Source organism: Diplodia corticola, assembly GCF_001883845.1.
Source record: "Diplodia corticola strain CBS 112549 chromosome Unknown scaffold34, whole genome shotgun sequence".
Classification (NCBI taxonomy): domain Eukaryota; kingdom Fungi; phylum Ascomycota; class Dothideomycetes; order Botryosphaeriales; family Botryosphaeriaceae; genus Diplodia; species Diplodia corticola.
In genome coordinates, this window is record NW_017971513.1 from 12,227 (window position 1) to 31,041 (window position 18,815).

General features: G+C 56.7%; 6 protein-coding genes across 6 annotated transcripts; 4 read left to right on the plus strand and 2 right to left on the minus strand.

The window, feature by feature from the left end:
* Positions 1–90: 90 nt before the first annotated feature.
* On the minus strand, positions 91–4,245 carry BKCO1_340007 (uncharacterized protein; the record flags this gene model as incomplete). Its single annotated transcript, XM_020274690.1, has 1 exon — positions 91–4,245. The coding sequence occupies one exon, from the start codon at positions 4,243–4,245 to the stop codon at positions 91–93; it is 4,155 nt and encodes a 1,384-aa protein (XP_020129229.1).
* A 1,123-nt stretch (positions 4,246–5,368) lies between these two features.
* BKCO1_340008 (4-coumarate-ligase) lies at positions 5,369–7,325 on the plus strand (the record flags this gene model as incomplete). Its single annotated transcript, XM_020274701.1, has 4 exons — positions 5,369–5,681; positions 5,800–6,836; positions 6,917–7,008; positions 7,076–7,325. 4 exons carry the CDS (start codon positions 5,369–5,371, stop codon positions 7,323–7,325), a joined length of 1,692 nt encoding a protein of 563 aa, XP_020129283.1.
* A 1,162-nt stretch (positions 7,326–8,487) lies between these two features.
* On the minus strand, positions 8,488–10,500 carry BKCO1_340009 (rna polymerase iii transcription factor subunit; the record flags this gene model as incomplete). The annotated part of the gene is made up of 3 exons (XM_020274712.1): positions 8,488–9,072; positions 9,122–10,237; positions 10,306–10,500. The coding sequence occupies 3 exons, from the start codon at positions 10,498–10,500 to the stop codon at positions 8,488–8,490; spliced, it is 1,896 nt and encodes a 631-aa protein (XP_020129282.1).
* Positions 10,501–11,130: 630 nt separating this feature from the next.
* Positions 11,131–13,919, plus strand: BKCO1_3400010 (serine threonine protein phosphatase 2a; the record flags this gene model as incomplete). Its single annotated transcript, XM_020274604.1, has 9 exons — positions 11,131–11,154; positions 11,243–11,629; positions 11,746–12,354; positions 12,403–12,771; positions 12,824–12,994; positions 13,050–13,177; positions 13,235–13,580; positions 13,665–13,702; positions 13,793–13,919. The coding sequence occupies 9 exons, from the start codon at positions 11,131–11,133 to the stop codon at positions 13,917–13,919; spliced, it is 2,199 nt and encodes a 732-aa protein (XP_020129281.1).
* A 1,513-nt stretch (positions 13,920–15,432) lies between these two features.
* BKCO1_3400011 (fatty acid elongase) lies at positions 15,433–16,641 on the plus strand (the record flags this gene model as incomplete). Its single annotated transcript, XM_020274615.1, has 4 exons — positions 15,433–15,843; positions 15,908–15,977; positions 16,027–16,239; positions 16,289–16,641. The coding sequence occupies 4 exons, from the start codon at positions 15,433–15,435 to the stop codon at positions 16,639–16,641; spliced, it is 1,047 nt and encodes a 348-aa protein (XP_020129280.1).
* A 773-nt stretch (positions 16,642–17,414) lies between these two features.
* BKCO1_3400012 (cytochrome c oxidase subunit va) lies at positions 17,415–18,277 on the plus strand (the record flags this gene model as incomplete). The annotated part of the gene is made up of 4 exons (XM_020274626.1): positions 17,415–17,578; positions 17,749–17,794; positions 17,917–18,034; positions 18,159–18,277. The coding sequence occupies 4 exons, from the start codon at positions 17,415–17,417 to the stop codon at positions 18,275–18,277; spliced, it is 447 nt and encodes a 148-aa protein (XP_020129279.1).
* Positions 18,278–18,815: the final 538 nt, after the last annotated feature.

Consider the following 18,815-nt stretch of genomic DNA (forward strand, 5'->3'; position numbering starts at 1 on the left):
TTTGCAAGACCAATGTGAACGCCTGATCCCCACTGTACATACACAGCTGTCTCGACGGTGATGGAGACTAAAGTCAATACATGAAGAGCCTCATCGAAGCATATAACTCATATCTGGCAGCGCAGCCACGAACTTCTTCACAGCCTCTTTGTCCTGCTCGGCCCAGTTAGTCACCGGGCCAGCCTGCGCTTGACCAGCAGCTGTAGCCTTCAGACTCTGTTGCGAGTTGGCCCGTGACAATTGGCCCGGCTGGGCCAGAATGTCATCAAATGTCCTAGCAGAGCCTGACCGCTCGCGCGAAGGCTGCAGAATTTGGTCAAACGTAAGAGGCGTGGAGCTTGAGCGGTCGGTGCGGGTAGCTCCACCTAAGATGTTGTCAAATGTGATGGTAGGAGCGGTTGAAGTGGGGTCAGGGCTTGGGAGAGGGCTGGAGGAGGTGCGGTTATGTGAGGCATTACGTGAAGCAGCGGACGCAGGCTTATCGAAGACGGAAAAATCAACGCTATCCCACGGATCCGAATCTGCTGGGGCAATGGAGATTGGGGCAGGGCGGAAAACCTCCTTCTGCTCCAGCACCGGTGACGGCGACAGCGGTTGTAAGCTGCCTAGGGTAGGTGAGATGGGGAGAGTAGAAGACCGTGCCGGGTTGAGAGGGCTGAGCGGCCGCGGGTGGTTGGTCGGCTTGGGGAGCCAATTGCTCGTCGACTTTGGCGTATTGACACGGGGCGGAGATGCTAGGCCTGAAGTTGTTGGCGAAAGGGGCATCGTAGCAGATCGAATCGGCGCAGGCACCAAAGGGCTTGGTGGGTGAGTTCGGGTGGTCTTACTAATGGGCGAGCCAATTGGCGAAACGCTACGGGGAAGACCCCATTGCCCTGATGGCGGAGGCGCAAGTACGGGCGAGGATGCTGCAGGAGATTCCACCATCTCACCCCAGTCGTCATCGTCCGTCTCTTGGGGCTTGAAGCTGGTATCAAGAGGCGCAAGTTTAGTAGCTGGCTTGGAAACTGAAGGTGGATCCACGGACAAGGTTATAGGCGCGGGCGGTACCGACGTAGCCTTCCATGGATCTCCCCATGGATTCTCATCAGGAGTCATGACTGAAGGAGAAGCCATTGGTGATTCAACGGTATTGCCCCAGCTTTTTTCTTCGTGGACAGGACTGTCAGCCTTATGCGGCTCAGGGTTGGTGTCGATGGCTGGCAACTTCGGCGTAGTGACGACCTCTCGAGGAGATGGAGGACGAACAGCAGTGTCAATGGCGGGTAGCTCGGGTTTCGATATCAGAACAGAATCACGGTGGGAGGCGTTGGATTTTGCAGTAGACGGCCTAGCATCGTCCCAAGCGTTGTCGAAAGCATTGTCCCACGGATTCGGCTCGTGTTTCCTGAGGGCCATTTCCGGCTCGTATTCTTTACGAGCTATTTCTGGCTCAGGGTCTGGACCGGTGACTTCGTTCGCCAAGGGGGACTTCGTCGCCATTTTTGCCCAGGGACTTTCCCAAGATGGTAAAGATGAGCTCTTAGGCGGAACAGCTGTGCTATTCGAAACAGCTAAAAAGCTAGAAGTAGACACAGACCTCTTGTGGTGGAGATCATTGTTCTTCTTCTTTTTAGGAAATGTGAGCCAGCTCAGCCTCTTCTTCTTTTTCTTCTCACCAGACTGCGCTTGCGCGTCCTCATCCGGGGTCGGTTCGGGCTTCTCAGCTTCTGGAGGAGCGAACGGATTGTCAAAAGGCGACATGACATGGAGAATGTTAGAGTCCGACACCGCACGAGTGTGTGGGGGCCTTGGTTCGCTCGCTTCCTGTAGAGTTTGCAGAGCAGCCGCCTTTTCCTCGGCAGCCGCTTTCTTAATAGCATCGTGATCCAGTTTCCAACCAATTATCTGATCTTGGGAGTTCTTCACCGGCTTGCAATTGACCGGGATTTCAACAGGGGGCTGCGGAGGCAACTGGAATTCTGGCAATTCTGGTTTCTCCGACGAAGTCTCTGCTGTCTTCCAGGCGTCACCTTCGTCCAGTGAGGCCTTGTCTTGCAGGGAAGCGTCTTGTTGGTCGATGGACTTTCGTGTTGATTCCCAAGCATTCGCTTCCTCAAACGACGCTTTGGGAGGTTCGAAGGGATCTGTCTCCTCGAGAGACCTCTTTGCAGCATCCCACGCATCTGCTTCTTCGAGAGTTGTCTTTGCAGGCTCCCAAGTACCCTGTGACTCGAAAGATTCCTTCGCAGATCCCCAGGTATCTCCCTCCCCGAAAGAACGTTCTGCAGGCTTCCAGGCGTCTGAGTCTTCGAAAGAGCTTCTAGTTACGAAAGGGCTTTTTCTGTCCTCAAACGAGGTTTTTACCGGCGGTGCAGATATTGGCATAATCTCATGGGTTGGCGACTTCTCCGCGAAGGCAGCGCCCCACGGATTGCTGCCGTCCTTTGAGTTGGCAAAGGCTGTTTTCGAGTGGGGAGCAGAAGAAGCTGCAGGCTCGTTCGGCTCGTCCACCGCGGTGCTCCAGCTGAATTGAGGAACATCGATGGCAGTCGAAATCGAAGGTTTTCGCAGAGGTGGCACGGTAAGTGATACAGGCCTCTGTCTGGTTTCCTCCAAATCGAAAACAGCCTTCTTCGGTGTGGTCGCTGCCGAGGCATTGCGTTTGTGGGAGTGGAAGGAAAAGACACTCGAGGCAGGAGAAAACTTGGGCGAATCCCAACCGAACATGGCGCCAGGTCTGCCACCGAGCAGTGTACGCCCGTTGATGCGGTCTTCGGACGCCCATCGACCCACAATCTGGTTGGTCTCGGCGCGGACTGTGGAAGCCTGCCAACCTACACGCACATAGCTGTCATGGTCTTTCTCGCTTTGAACCTCGTGCAGAGTTTCAATACGCGTGAGGCGATACCAAGCCTTCCGGGCGTTGGTAGGCTTGATTGGAGAGTCATCCACTTCTTGCAGTTCGTTGTTATCACCAGTGGTTGGGAATAATTGGTCGATGAGACTAAGGTTAGGCGCAAAGTCAGCTTTGACGAAAGGTCTCGGGCTGCTCGGAACGAATCCGCTCAAGTCCTGCGCTGGGGCATGTCCGTGGTTCGGTGACGGAGGTCCAGCATCGACAGGACTCTCAACAGTGTTTGAGGTTTCGTCCTCGTGGATTTCGTCTTCGAGAACTTCGTCCGCCTCTTCTTCGAAGTCACCGAAGTCGTCATCATCAAAGGCGTCTTCCGGTGTGTCTTCATGTGTGTCCTCGACTCGGTCTTCACATGTGTCCTCAACTTCATCATCAAGTTCGTTCTCAGCTCGGCCCTCGAACTCGTTCTCAACTAGGTCTTCAGGTTCGCTCTCAACTCGATCTTCAGGTTCGTGCTCGGTCGTAATCTCATTCGTATCATCATCGGTCTCTTCGGGTACTTGGTTGGGTGCAGGCTCGGTGGTCTCCTCATTGGGAGCGGATGTAGTGGCCTGATGCTCGTTTTCGGTTTTGTTCTCAGGCTCTCCTGCGGTCTGTGTCGCGTCATCCGCTTTGTCCGGCCCCGCTTCACTACTCGCGGTCAAGCCTTGCGGCCCGACATCATCTTCGAAGGAAGTTCTTGTAGAGTCGGACAAGCCATCGCCGTGGCTAGCTTCCGAAGGAGAGGTCGAGGGGCGGGTGGAAATGCCGCTCTCGAATTCTTCGGAGTGTGGTCTACTCGCGGGCGGTGTAGAAGAGTCGAGAGCGGCGAAGCCGGCGGCGTCGGGCCCGATGGTGGTGCCAGAATCGGAGGAATCGATTTCGTGGGCAGTGGGGGTAGCGGGCGGCACCCCTGATTCTTTATGCGCGTCAGGCGTTGGCGTGGGTTCGTGAAACGAGTCGTCAGAGGCCGCGTCGCTCGTGTCTTCCTCTGCGGGCTGCGGAGTGTCGGGTTCGAGGGCGGCGGTGTGCGTGGTCGCGAGGGCGGCTCCGTGGGACTCTGGAGGCTTGTCCGACGTGACAGGCTCCGGGTCGGGCAGGTCCCAGACCGGGGCATCCGCAGGCGCAGCAGGCTCAGCAGGCTCAGCAGGCTCAGCAGGCTGCACGGGAGCGGCGGGCTCGTCGTGGGCGGCGGCCCACACGTCGTGGGAATCAGGCTCGCACCACTTCTGCTGGTCCTCGAAGAAGCCGGTCAGAACGGGTGTAACAACGCGCTCCTTGCTTTGGCGGTCGGCGAGGATGTGCACGTCGATGGCCGGGGGATGCTTCGGAGCCGCATCGTCCTGCCATGGGTCGCCCCAGTCGTCCATAGTCTCGCGGCGTGCGGGCTGGCCAGCTCGGGGCTCATTGGGCTGAGAGGAGCATTGCCGTCGAAGCTGTAGCGAGGGAGCAGCAGCTCCAGGACTGGTCGCGCGAAAGAAAGGTGTTCCTGAGCAAGCGGTGTACCAGTTGCGGATTGGCGCAGCTGGGTCCCCGGCCGACGGTTGAATGCGGCTGCCGAACCGACGCCAGCCTACCAACATCCATGCTTGCTTGCCCACTTCCCCTGCATCTACCCCACCAAGTGTCCGTTGTTCGATCTGGCCGAGTCAGTCAGACCCTTTGCGCGTTCGCTGGCCCACACCGCAACGAGCTGGCACATCGACACGACTTTCTGCGCGTCCTCCGGACGTCATGTCCGCCCTGCACCTCGACGGCCGTCTAGCGCGAGCTCTGACGGGCCGAGCCCATTGGGCATCGTTCATTTCAGGCATCGTGCCCACGCTATTGGCTTGTAGCTTACTTGCACGACCATGGTACAGTAGGAGCGACGCGACGACGAGACGAAAGAATTGCCCGTCCGTCACGTGGCTCAAGGTTGCGCCAGCTGCATTCATCAAACTCGTGGGTCATGTGATCTATACCTTTGGCGTAATGCGGTGCATCAAACGCAGCTCAAAAGATATCAAGCATACGAGGGGTTGCCATGGCATGGAGCTGCATTTCTTCTGCATCATCTGGCCGCATACCGCCGTCCGAGATCTGGCTGGAAATCCGTCACTGTTAGGCTCTTGAAAGCACAACCCTCGCGGCTGGGGCGCGTGCTACGTGCTATGATTCTTCTGAAGTTTGTCTGCTTCATATAGGTTCGTCCGCTCGTTGCTCTTAGTGTTGGGACCCAATCAGGACAACATCCGCGGCATGGTTACCCTCCAATGAAGACGCCGGGTGCTCTTAGCGCGCTGCCCCGCCGCGTTCCCCACGCCTTCCCCGCGTTCGCCGGCGCCCAGTTGCAAGACCCTGCAAGTGATGACGACAGACAAAAGCCTACAGGCTCCTCGGATATTCCTTCATTGGCCATGCGGGGATCCCGCTCAGCCGGTTATTCCGGTCCAAAACCCAACACCACGGGACATGATCCTACATCCATCGTATGCGCTCCACGCCGAAACCATGCCACAAGAGTCTCCTTTTGATATTGACATTCCTGCCTGCAATATCCTAGACTACCTTTTCCCAACCGAATCCGAGCCCTCGGATGAACCAATCTGGATCGATGCCGACAACACAGAACGAAACCTGTCCCCCAAACACCTACTATTATGGGCAAAGCGGTTGGGCTTAGGACTGCAGCAGTTGGGACTGGACCGCGGGGACGTGGTCATGGTATACTCGTCCAACCATCTATTCGTTCCAGTTGCATACTGCGGTATTGCTGGTGCTGGGTATATCTTTAGTGGATGCAATCCAGCATACGGCGTCGAAGGTACAGTCCACCTCTCTTTGGAATCATGATTCAGTTTTGCTATCGCTCTCATACCAACACTCCGTTGTCAAAGCTACTATTTGCTCGGTTTGACTGTCAGAACCTGACCTGAACACAGAAACCGTTTACCAAATCGAGAACACCGGGGCAAAAGCTATCTTCGTGGACCCAGCCCTTGTCGCAACTCTCCTGAAAGCCGCATCCAATACCAACTTCCCTCACAACCGCATCTTTCTCTTTTCCGATACCGAATGCTCCCCACAGCGGTCCCTCTCCGACTGGCGCTCCATCCTGGCACCTCCCTCCCTCGCCTCAACCTGGCGCTGGCCATCCCTCTCCCCGCAACTCGCGCGCACCACAACCGCCGTCCTCAACTACTCCAGCGGCACGACCGGTCTCCCCAAAGGCGTGATGATAACGCACCAGAACATCATCGCCAACACGGCGCAATCCCTCTACATGCGCGACCTCGAACAACCCTACACCCCATCCACCCGGCCCCCGGAGCGCTGGCTCGGCTTCCTCCCCCTCTACCACGCCTACGGCCAACTCTGGTCCATCAGCGCCGCCGCCAAATCCCTCACCCCCACCTACATCATGCGCGCCTCGCCCTTCTCCTTCCCCGCCTTCCTCCGCCACATCTCCACGCACCGCATCACCCACCTGCAAACCGCGCCGCCCGTCGTCGTCATGCTCGCCAAGCGGCTAGAGACGATGCGCGACGCCGACACCGACATCCGCAGCCTGCGCAACATCCTCTGCGGCGCGGCGCCGCTGTCCGCCGAGCTGCAGAACGAGGTCGCCGACCGCTTCGGCGTGCGCGTCGTGCAGACGTGGGGCATGACGGAGCTGACGTGCTCGGCCATGCACGTGCCGGGCGGCCGCGACGACCGGTCGGGGAGCGTGGGGTACGCGGATCCGAATTGCGAGGTGAAGCTGGTGGATGACGAGGGGAGGGAAGAAGGCGGGGCGGCGGCGGGGGGGAGGGGCGAGGTCTGCGTGAGGGGGCCGAACGTTTGTCTGGGGTATTGGCGGAATGAGGGGGCGACGAGGGAGGCGTTTGATGAGGACGGCTTCTTGCGGACGGGGGATGTGGCGGTGAGGGATGAGGGGGGGAGGTATTGGATCGTGGACCGGAAGAAGGAGCTGATCAAGGTTTGGGACCACCCGGTTTCGTTCATCTGAGTTGAGGTCGTGATGTCTAGAATTTGCTGACAACTGTTTCTGCGGTGCAGGTTAAGGGATTTCAGGTTGCACCGGCGGAGATGGAGGCGGTTCTACTGGAGAATGAGGCAGTTGCCGACGCGGCGGTTGTCGGAGTACAGACGTGAGTACCATGACATGCATCACTGTTCTCACTCCTCGGCTACGACTGCTGACGCAACACTGAACAGTGACCATGAAGAACTTCCGCGCGCCTATGTTGTTCTCAAAGACCATGTAAAGGGCGGGAAGGTCTCGGAGGAGGAGATTGCGTCATGGACTGCCAGGCGTGTCGCGAAGCACAAACAGCTGCTTGGTGGCATCGTGTTCATTGAGGAGGTGCCAAAGTCGCCGTCTGGCAAAATCCAACGTAAGATAGTGAGAGAGTGGGCGAAGAGAGATGCTGAGGTTTCGAAAAGAAGCGTTAAGGCGAGACTGTGAAGTACAGCGCATGTTCCGATTCTTATTAGACAACAACAATCTACACTTTTGACAACTGAAAGCTTGACACCTTTTTGCAGGTGAAGCTACGTGAACAGCCAGAATTCCAAGTACTATGCTTTTGCAGACTCCTGGTGCCATTGTACTGTCATTCTCACGAAGTAGTGCTCATGTATCATTCATTACACACAAATATGCACAGCAAATCAGTTGAAGCCAGGAACATGTATATATGTGTACGTAAGCTTTCGCCTTATTGCAATCTTGCCTGTGGTGCACGGACTTAACAGCCCTCGTTTGAAGATCACCTCCTGTATACCATGTTCCTCTCACGGGGCAGAGATCAAAGACCCGCAATAATTAGTCCCAGGTAATTTCTGCAGCCCGGGCTGGTCTACACGTAATCACACGAGTCGTGCAAGGTGCGCTGCTCAACCCAACCGATCTAGAACCTTCGTCATCTTAATTATAGAGCGCGGGGCACACTGGAGTTTAAACTCATCAAAATGGTCTGTGAAGTCCTCGTGACCAAAGAGACAATGCGTCCTGTCGGCTAGTTCCATCTTCACAACTCTTTCTGAGTGCTGATATAGGGACTTCAGCAGATGGAACCTGACGTCTTTTTCCTCTAAGGCTATGTTGAATAAATCTGATCTCAATCGTGGCACGAGACAATTACTGCATCAAATCATACGCGGAAACATCTGGATACATTTTATACCTACATTCATATATTTGTGGCAGAGTATTTATTATAGGCACGCCACCATGACATAAAAACTTTGGAAATAGCTTCAATTTCAGAGTATGACATTTATGCCTATCTGGCTTTTTCTAAAGGGGAGTCGAATTTCGGAGTACGGCAAACGCCGCAGTGCAAAACGAATCCACGGCGCTTCCTTGTTGGCATCTCTCCGCCTCTGAAATGGTGTCTGTGAGCGCCCTGGTACAAGTGAGACTGAGCAAAACTATTGGCTATCAGTTTCGGCCAGTGTTCTTTGGAAGTAAATGCAAGAGTTTTGCATCGAACTCGCCAGCCGGTGTTGTTGAGATACGGGCAGCGCCGCGCATCATGCACTGTAGATTAGTACCCACCCCCCAGATCGCTCACGGCCGATTACTTTTATGCACGACCGGATATCCATAGTAGAATGGGGTACGATCAATCATCGTCCACTTGGCCGTCGCTACCTTCGTCGTAATCCAACGGACCCATTAGATCATCCAAGCCATTTTCTTCGTCCCCGTCAGAATCTTCATCCTCACTGCCGTCAATGATAGTCACATCGCGGTCTTCCAAATCATCCTCCATGTCCGAATCATCTGGCTCGGCATCATCTGGCGGCGGCTGGGATTCCCTATCGGTTTCTCGGCGACGATCCTCCGGATTCCCAAACTGGCTTGGACTATCCACAATGGACTCGGACTGCTGGCTGGGAGCGAACGAGTCTGCCATCTCGACGTCCGCATCCTGCGTCCCTTTATCTTTTCCCCAGATGCGGAAGTTCTGTTTAGCTAGGTTACGGATATCGGCCAGCATCTTGTATTCTTTTTCTGATACCGTGGAATCCCGGCCGACTGTCGTGTTCTGTAGGTTCTCGGGTGTGATGAGATCTGGGAAGTCGACTATCCGCCTATAGTCCTCGTCCTTGGGAATGCCACCCTCCCTGACGACGCTAATCTTATCACGCATGAGCACCTTAACCTTGGCCCATGTGCCATTGAGATACCACCCATCCGATTTGATCTGTTGGACTCGTCAGAAGTTTGATCTAGCACATTTCCATATGACTTACATTGCATTCGGTCCGCAATTTGTCCGTATCGAGGATTTCGCGGAGCTGCGGATCTGTGATATCGCATGTTTGCCAAACCTTGCCGTCTGGAGTAAGTGACTTGCCGTCGAAAATGTGTGTGGTCAGCTTCAAGTTCCTCGGCTTTGCTTCCCTACGCCAAACATTGCGCGCATCCATCCACTTATTTGGATCTTCACTTGACTCCTTCTTCGACGGTATGACAATCTTGAACATGAGCGTTTGGTAGTGTCGATACTTGGGGTCTTTCCGGGGATCCACTCCGAACTTGATGAGTGTATCGCGCCAAGGGCCCGACTTGAAGGAGTAGCCGACGTAAGCAAATGAACTTCGAATTGAATCGTCAGTTGGGGCTTCAAGGTGGTTGGCAAGATAGCGCCTGGTCATTACGGGTCGCTCTTCAAGAAGCTTGCGCATGTTTGCAACAGTATCGCGGATGTGGGGCTCGAGCGTATCCTCGGGCTGGAGAGGAACTGGAGACTCGTAGAGGATGTCTTCGGCATCAATGTTGACGGAGTGCATGATGAACTTGCGGCTAGCGGTTGGGTTATACATGATCTGCCGGCCATTCTCGTCGTGCAAGATCTTGACAGCCGGATTTTGGCGGTAGGAGTAGTTGTAGGGCACCTCTATCATGGAGAACTGGGCGGACGGGCCAATGTCCGGTTCAGCGTGATTACCGCGCTCATCACTCATCTTGAAGTTCTTGAGCTTCGGATACTGCAGAGGCAGAAATGTCTCGCGCAGCATGTTTGCGAGAGGCAGCGTGGAGGTGGCATATTGGAAGTCAGGCAGCTGGCGGAAACGGTGGTTCTCCTGCGCCAACCCCACGGGCTGGATGCTGTAGCTGGCGGGGTTGTCTCGCAAGCTCTGCAAGAGGACCTGCGCGTCTGCGTGCGGCGCTTCGGTTGCTTCTGGAGCATCTATCCAAGGCCCGTTCGAGCCTCTCTTGCGCTTCCTGCCAGTCCGCTTGGGCAGTGACACGCGCAGCAGCAGGTTCTGCGTCTTGGTGAAGCCGGACATGACGGGCTTGGCCATGGGGTCATTTGGGCGAAGTGAGGCACCGATGGTCTTGTCACGGTCTCTGGTGTTGAGGAACTAGGGAGGTCAGGTGAGCCTAGGGCGGTGGAGGGCGGTGGAGGGCGGTGGAGGTTGGAGAGGCCTACCTTGTCCAGCACAACGCGGCCACCCAGCGACTTGATGCCGTTGTCAATGTTCTTGACAATGCACGGGTGCTCGATACTCACCACGGCGTCGGGCGGCACCAGCAGGGCGGACGACGGGCCATCGGAGTCAGGCGGCGCGAGCTGCAGCGGGGCGGGGGGCGGGCCGTACAGGCGGCCGACCTGGTCGTCGTCCATGGCGGGCTGAGCAGGCGCGGCGAGGCCAGGCGGGAGGCTCCAGCTGCAGCGCGTGCAGGCGCGGGTGATGGACTGCTGGGCGGCGGATTTTACATATTTCTGGAAGCAAGCCCCGCCTTTACGCACTAGCGCGGAGCCCGTGGTCCAAGCGGGTGTCCAACTGCTCAGATCACCTCCTTCGACGACTTGTTACAGCGAGCGCCAGCACACGCCTTCCACCACGTCCCCTCTCGCGGTCTGCCTCATCCTGCGAATCTCAGCCCGTCCCTCGCCTGCTGGAGCTCCGTCACCCACGGCCCCGACCCGCCCTGCGTTGGCGCCCCCCGCCTGCGTCGCCGTCGACCTCATCGCATCGCCCGCGCCTGGAGCTCACCTTCGCAGCCGCAATACTCCCTCCTCCTGCGCCTGAGCCTCGCTCGATGCCTGTCGGATTGCCGTAATCTCGTCTCGCATCTGACGCATCCCCGGCGCCCGTCACTCCGCAGCGAGACCACGCTGATTTTCGGCGAGGCCAGTGTCGCGCTCCGAGTCCTTTGACCTGGAACGCCGTCTGGAACCTCCGCACCTCCTTCTGCTCTCCTAGCACAACCCTCGCATCCTGCTGCGCAACTGCGCTTCGTCTACATGACCATGAAAGGTTTTCGTCAGAGAGTGGTAAGTGTGCACCAATTCCTCACCCGTGGCCTGCACTGCTGCCCGACACTGCGCCGCGTCACCCGTGTCCTTGCTAATGGCGCCGCAGACCGACAAGCTGCGCGCCCACGACTCCAACAAATCATCAAAGAAAAAGGACCAGACGGGCACCTCTTCGCCGTCGAACGCCAACTCGGGCACCCACTCCCCTGCCGGCTCCGCGCACGCTACGCCCACCTCCTCGCAGACCCAACTCCCTATCAACAAGCCGCTCCCGTCGAATGACAATTCCGGCGCACCTGCTGCCCTCGGTGGCCCCGCGCAGTCTTCTCAGCCCGGTGTGCCCAATTCGCTCGCGCCTGGCGCACAATATATGAGCGGTCAGCCGCAAATCTCTCAGGGAGCCGGCAACGGTCTGCCTGGCGCGGCGCCAGGGACGCCGAACCGCGGAGGCCAGCATCTGGCACCGAGTGTTGTCATCAGCCCCAGCGCACCTGTAAGTACCCATGTCTCACATCCCGCCACACACCAACCCCAACCCGGCGCACCGCACCCTTGACCCACCCTTCCGCCTGCTTCTCGACAATGAACCTCACTGACCTGCTGTAACAGCACGTACCCCCTCCTGGAGCCGCCGAGACCATGCCTGGAGACCTGCTCCCCCCCAAGGCCGGCAGCAAGTCGATGCTCTTCGATCGCCTGCAAACCACCCCCAAAGATGTTGCCGAGGGAATCCGCACGCCGAAGCGGCAGCATTCTTCTCGTTTCGACATCTCCGACCAGAGCAAGCGCGAATTGGAGAAACTCCCTGGTTTCCACGAGGTTGCACCCAACAAGCGGGAGGAACTCTTCATGCAGAAAATCGATCAATGCAACATCATCTTCGACTTCAATGACGCCAGTGGAGATATGAAGTCCAAGGAAATCAAGCGTCTGGCTTTGCACGAGTTGCTCGATTACGTCGCCAACAACAGACAAGTCATCACCGAGCGCATGTATCCTCGTGTCGTCGAAATGTTCGCTAAGAACCTCTTCCGTCCTATCCCGCCCCCGATGAATCCCCAAGGCGAAGCCTTTGACCCCGAGGAGGATGAACCCGTTCTTGAGGTCGCTTGGCCCCACATCCAAGTCGTGTACGAGTTTTTCCTGCGCTTCATCGAGAGCCAGGACTTCAACACCAACATTGCGAAGCAATACATCGACCACGGTTTCGTTCTTCAGGTAAGTGGAACACACTGAAAGTCTGAAGGGCAACCTGATCTAACCTAGCGCCCGGTCGTTCAGCTCCTCGAGCTATTCGATTCCGAAGACCCCAGAGAGCGCGATTTCCTCAAGACGACGCTTCACCGCATTTACGGCAAATTCCTCAACCTCCGATCATACATTCGGAGATCGATCAACAACGTGTTCTTCCAGTTTATCTATGAGACGGAGCGCTTCAATGGTATCGCAGAGCTGCTGGAAATTCTGGGGTCTATCATCAACGGCTTCGCCCTGCCGCTCAAGGAAGAGCACAAGCTCTTCTTGACCCGTGTTCTGATTCCTCTTCACAAGGTGAAGAGTCTTAGCATGTACCACCCGCAGCTGGCCTATTGCATTGTCCAGTTCTTGGAAAAGGACGCCGCTCTGACCGAGGAGGTTTGTTACGTGTCCGAACCAAGATCCGGGGACTTCGCTGATCATTTCCCAGGTTGTGCTCGGCCTTCTCCGTTACTGGCCTAAAGTAAACAGCACTAAGGAGGTAATGTTCTTGAACGAGGTCGAAGATATCTTCGAGGTCATGGATCCTGCCGAGTTTGCCAAGGTCCAAGAGCCGCTGTTCAGCCAGTTGGCCAAGTCTGTTGCCAGCCCGCACTTCCAGGTATTTAAATATTCGCGCAAGGGCTGCTGCCATTTAGGTGTTAATCTCGTCGCAGGTCGCCGAGCGGGCTCTGTACTTCTGGAACAACGAATATTTCTGCAACCTCGTCAGCGACAACGTTGAGGTCATCCTGCCGATCATGTTCGCCCCTCTCTACGAGAACTCCAAGGGCCACTGGAATAGGTATGCGTCTCGGTTTCGACGATTCTCAGCCATGACACCCTGCTAATCCAAAAACAGGACTATCCACGGCATGGTGTACAACGCTATGAAGCTTTTCATGGAGGTCAACCCGCAGCTCTTCGACGAGTGCTCCCATGAGTACGCAGAGAAGCAGCAGAATGCGCAATCTGAGGAACAAGCTCGGAAGCAACGCTGGGACAAGCTCGCTGAGCTGGCCGCGGCAAGGAAGACCGGCTCGGTGGATGCCAAGGCACCGCTCCCCTCCACCGGATCCAAGGTTGGATCGCCCATGCGTACGGACGACCAGGACCCCCTGAGCCAAGACAGCCAACGCAGGTTAGAGGCCTTGCGGCTCCAGGACGACGCCATGTCTAACAGGGAGCGAAGGCCCAAGGACTACGCGGTACGTTAGTCTGTCTCAAGTACGATGCACTTCTGGAGCACTTTTCTTCACTTCACCCGACCGTTTTGTACACACCACCCTTAGAACAGTCTAGAAAACCTTTCCGTTCTTACGCCACGCTTGTACGGATGCGAAGTAATGTACAGACCGACTCTGTGATCTCTCTTCTCTCGAGGGTCGGGACGGACAAACTAACCGTCCGCTTGGAACAGAGGCGTCACCATCACTCCGCATCAGCAGATGAGGGCAGGCGGTCTGGTCGACCTCGCAGCAACAGCAGGCCACATTCTGCTGGTGGCTCAGCATCTAATTCGCGCACGAACTCCAGCAGCAGCGTAAAGAAGGTTGGCTAGAGACGGCGCACCTGGCGATTCTTTGTATTTCTTCTTCTTCGATATCCTGGTTCGGCTGGGACTTGGGGTTTGGTCGCATCTGGACTCGATCCGACCCATTGCGGCATACTGTACTTTGGCGGCTTCATGGGAATGGCGTGGGACTGGACGGAAGCAACCGTTCATGTGCAGTCCAGTAGAGGGTTCGATTCTTTTGTTTTCCTAGCATCTGCTTGAGTCATGGTTGGGGGATGCACACCTTTCTATCATTCGGGGGTCTGAGCGTTTCTCCTCTTTATCATCAGCTTTTGTCCTTGTTCTACCTTGCTTCTTGCATGTGTCCCTCAGTGCCGATCGAACTGGCGGTTTTCTCCTGTGCACGAAACACGCCAGGCGGGACTAGCCTCAGAGAGCCGGCACGGTCGAAGGGTTCTTCTTTCTGGTTACATGGAGGGCGATTGCGCGTTGGGTGTGTTAGACGGGGCAGATTCTTCTTCGACACATAGGAAAAAGCAATTCAATTCGTTGCAGGAGTTTTGCTACGGGTTGGCGTACGTTGGGCGCCGCGTGCGACAGTGCCCTATGTATTACAATCGACCGCAATCCCTAGCGTTGGCCGTCCCCGTGCCGGGTGGCTCTGGCGTTCGCAGCAACATTTCCTGTTTCGGGCAGGTCTCGTTCTGGCCTTAGACGCGATGTTATCCTGCTTCTGGAAGTGACGCGCTCAAAAAACATTTAGCTGATTAGTGGTGAGGCGCAGGATTTTAGGGGTTGTCCCTCGGTCCAGGGCTGCAGCAGTGATGTGACTTTGCAGAGCCGCTTACATCCGGCCGAGTCGGCCTGCGGTGAGCTGGGAGAGCCGACAGCCGCGCGCAGCTCGAAGTTGGGTTCTCGCCGCCTCGTCAATTGGGAGGGAGACAGAATGGGTACAGAGCAGTTGCGCAGGCATGCATTGCCTCGATTAGTCGCTGCCTGCGGTAGCCACCACATTCCATGCTTGATGCTGACTTGAGCCTTGGCTGGCCCAGCATCATGTCGACAGGCTGCGCAGCGGGCAATGCACCGAGGCGGAAAACGCGGAGAGAGATGCGCCAAGAGGCGCACATGCACATGTCACGGCGCGCAGCGCAGTGCCACCGAGGCGTCGAGCGGACTGCGACCGGGGGCCTTCAGAGAAAAGCGTTGAAGACGCGCCGGCTGGTCGGGAGCTGTTTGTTGGCTCGGCGGCGCTCGAACAATTTCCGGCGGGCCCCTTAAACCGCGCGACTCGGCCGTCGCCAACGTCAGCTCTCGCTTCTCCGCCGCAAAGTTCTGTCTTCTGCAGAGTCGCTCCTTTGCTGTCTGTTTGCTTGTAAGAAGCCGTGCGCAAGGCTGAGTGCTGCTGCAGGTCTCGCGCATAAGAAACGAGCATCTGCACTCTCCTCCGGTCCCTACAAAACATCCCCGTCGCGCCCTTCCAACTCCAACCCGCCGCGCGCGCATCCACCGCACCCACGCGTCAGCAAACTCCCACCGCCGCCATGTCGAAGCCAGATTGGATCCAGGTCGGCGCGCCGACTCTCGACCACCCCTTCGGCCTCCACCTATGGCCCATTTTCGAGAAGGCCTTCGAGTCGGTCAAGGGCTACAAGCCGCAGGACTTCCGCTTCGTCCAGGACGAGACACCTTTGTCGACGTTCAAGTCCTGCGTCATAATGCTGGTCTCTTACTACATCATCATCTTCGGCGGCCGCGAGGTCATGAAGAGCTACCCCGCGCTGAAGCTCAATGGCCTGTTCAAGATCCACAACTTTTACCTGACCGCCATCAGCGGCATTCTGCTGGTGCTGTTCTTGGAGCAGCTGATCCCGGAGCTCGTGCGCAATGGCGTTTTCCATGCCATCTGCAGCCATGAAGGTGGTTGGACCGACAAGCTGGTTATCCTCTACTACGTACGTTCTTGCGACTTCTGGTGTTGCGGTGAAGGTTGCTAATTTTTTTTTCTTCGGCGCGCAGCTCAACTACCTCACCAAGTACCTCGAGTTTATCGACACAATGTTCCTGTTCCTGAAGAAGAAGCCATTGAGTACGTACCTCAATTCCTTGGGCTGTAGTGCATGCGCTGACTTGACCAGCCTTCCTCCACACCTACCACCATGGCGCGACCGCCCTCCTTTGCTACACCCAGCTGATCGGCCACACTTCTGTTTCTTGGGTTCCGATTACTCTGAACCTGACTGTACACGTGGTCATGTACTGGTACTACTTCCAGAGCGCACGTGGCATCAGGATTTGGTGGAAGAAATACATCACCATCATGCAGATTCTCCAGTTCGTTCTGGACCTTGGTAAGCCTGCCTTCTACAATCCCATGATTGCCTCTAACGACGTGCCAAGGCTTCGTTTACTTCGCTTCCTGGACCTACTTCACCTCCACCTACTTCGATTGGCTCCCCAACGCCGGCAAGTGCGCGGGCGAGGAATTCGCAGCCTTCTCCGGCATCGCCATCCTTACTTCGTACCTCTTCCTCTTCATCGGCTTCTACATTGCCACCTACAAGAAGCCTGTTCCGAAGGGTCGTGGCCGCGCGAAGAGCGCTCTCGTCGAAATGAAGGACGAGAAGGTTCCCACCGTTGGCGCTGTCCGCCGCCGCCTTAGCGGTGCGTCGCAGTCGATTGCCAACGGCTACGTCTCGCCTGCGGCTGCGGCCACGCCCAACGGCAGGGTGACGCGCTCGCGCAAGGCATAAATGTACCGATTACATCAGCGCCTGGCCGCGCAATTACGTTCACGCGTCGGACCTTAACACTTTGGATTCTTTACGCACAAATATTAGGGACGGAATGGGCAGCTACGGCACTATTTTTTGGACAACGAATCTCTTCATTTCAGAGGAGCATGACGGGCGGCAGGCATGGGTACGACTGTGAGAACCTTGGCTTGTCAGGTTCCTGGGTAGGTATCCCGGACGAAAAGACCACGCGAGGCTGCTGATTGTGGTTGTTTTGAGACCTTTCCCTGTTTGGGGAGAGGACGCAGCCTCGGGTTAGACGGCATCATTTACACTATTGTAATAAGCACACATCCTTCGTTATGTATGAATGAGTAGCATAGATGTACTGTATGGCACGGCTAGAGCGAGATGGAGAGCATGGTAGATACCGCAGTCGTAATGCATATTGATCGTTCGCTGGCTTTGGGTGCAGAGTGTCGAAGGCGGAACCACCATAACGGTGTCCAATGGCACTGGCACCATTACCGGGTTGGCAGGCGTGTCAGCAGCATGAGTCAGGGCGATTACGGTCGCTTCGATTCGCATGAACGGCAGCTTCACGTGACTCTACTGGAGCGAAATTGAGCCTGAGCGAAGAATCCGGGATGGCGGGTACCCTGCTAGGGCCGCGAACTCACACCACCAACGTACCTCGCTGCAACTTGCGTTAACAGCTCAAACTCCCGCATCTCCGCAGCACGCACCCACACCATCCTGCATCACATTGCCCCGCCCGCATCCCGGCCACAATGTCGTCCAGCATCTTCCGTATCGCGGCTCGCGCTAGCCGTCCCACCTTCATCCGCAGCGCTGCGCCCGTTTCTGCCGTGCGCTTCCCCAAGAGCTTCAGCACCACCGTCCGGAGGTCTTCCGATGACCACCACGAGGAGAGCTTCGAGGAGTTCACTGCCAGGTACGGATCGATCGCCCAGCGCGCTTCCTGGAGCACCAATGGCTGCGCTCTCGCGGCGACGAGGGTTCTGAAGGCTCTGCCATTCTGCTGCCACGCCGCGATATGCGCGCCTACCGCGACCCCGCCGCCTCTGGACGACTCGAGCTAACGCGAATCGCGGCCATTGACAGATACGAGAAGGAGTTTGATGGCGTTCAGGATGTTTTCGAGCTCCAGGTGTGTCCTACCCACCTTCCCTTGATCCGTGGTGATGCTCGGCCTGTGCGGCCACGCTGCCGGCCACATCCACAATCCGTGGTGCGCAGGAGCAGTTACTGACGTAGCTCCACGATAACCAGCGCAACCTGAACAACGCCTTCGCTTACGATCTCGTCCCCTCCACCTCCGTCATCACCGCTGCCCTCAAGGCCGCCAGGCGCGTCAACGACTTCCCTACCGCTGTCCGGATCTTCGAGGGTGGGTTGATGCCGCTTTCCGCTTTACTGCTGAGCCGCTCCGCGACATGCCGCACGGATTTGCCAGGCCGTGGCGATGAACATGGAGCTCGTCATGGGGAAACCGTGCTGACTGGACATCACAGGCATCAAGGCGAAGGTTGAGAACAAGGGCCAGTACGATGAGTACCTGAAGGAGCTTGAGCCCCTCCGGGAAGAGCTCGGCGTCTCTCTCAAGGAGAGCCTCTACCCCGAGTCGCAGTAGACGACCAGACACCCCTTTAGAGCGGATCCAGGTGAATAATGTGCGGCCCTGCGGGCTGGGATTATAGGAGATGAAGAGCGCAGGATCAAACGACTTCTGTCGAGCGGCTGGCAGGCGGCAGGCGGCAGGCGGTAGGCAGGGCGGAAAAATGCGAGGGCGACTTGTATCATCATCCATGCGGACGCATGTGCACGTACAATAGTCGATTCCTTTGCGCTGCTTCGAAACCATTGTACAGCTGTCAAATCACTACCTCCTCCATATGACGCCTGCTCACGACTGCTTGGGCCATTGCGAATTCGCGTGGCGTCCATTAGCAACATCCAATCAGAAAGCCATGCCCTTTTATGGTTCGCAATCACATGCTTCAAAGACCAGAATTGCGAATTTCTTGTTTCGCGTACACGGTGGGCTCTGAATCGAGTTGGGCCTCCTGTTCGACAAAGATCCCCACTTTCAGAGCATATCATGAGATATCTCAGAGGCACAGCAACGGGCGGTGACGATAAACATGCCGATGATACCGGTTACGGGCGAG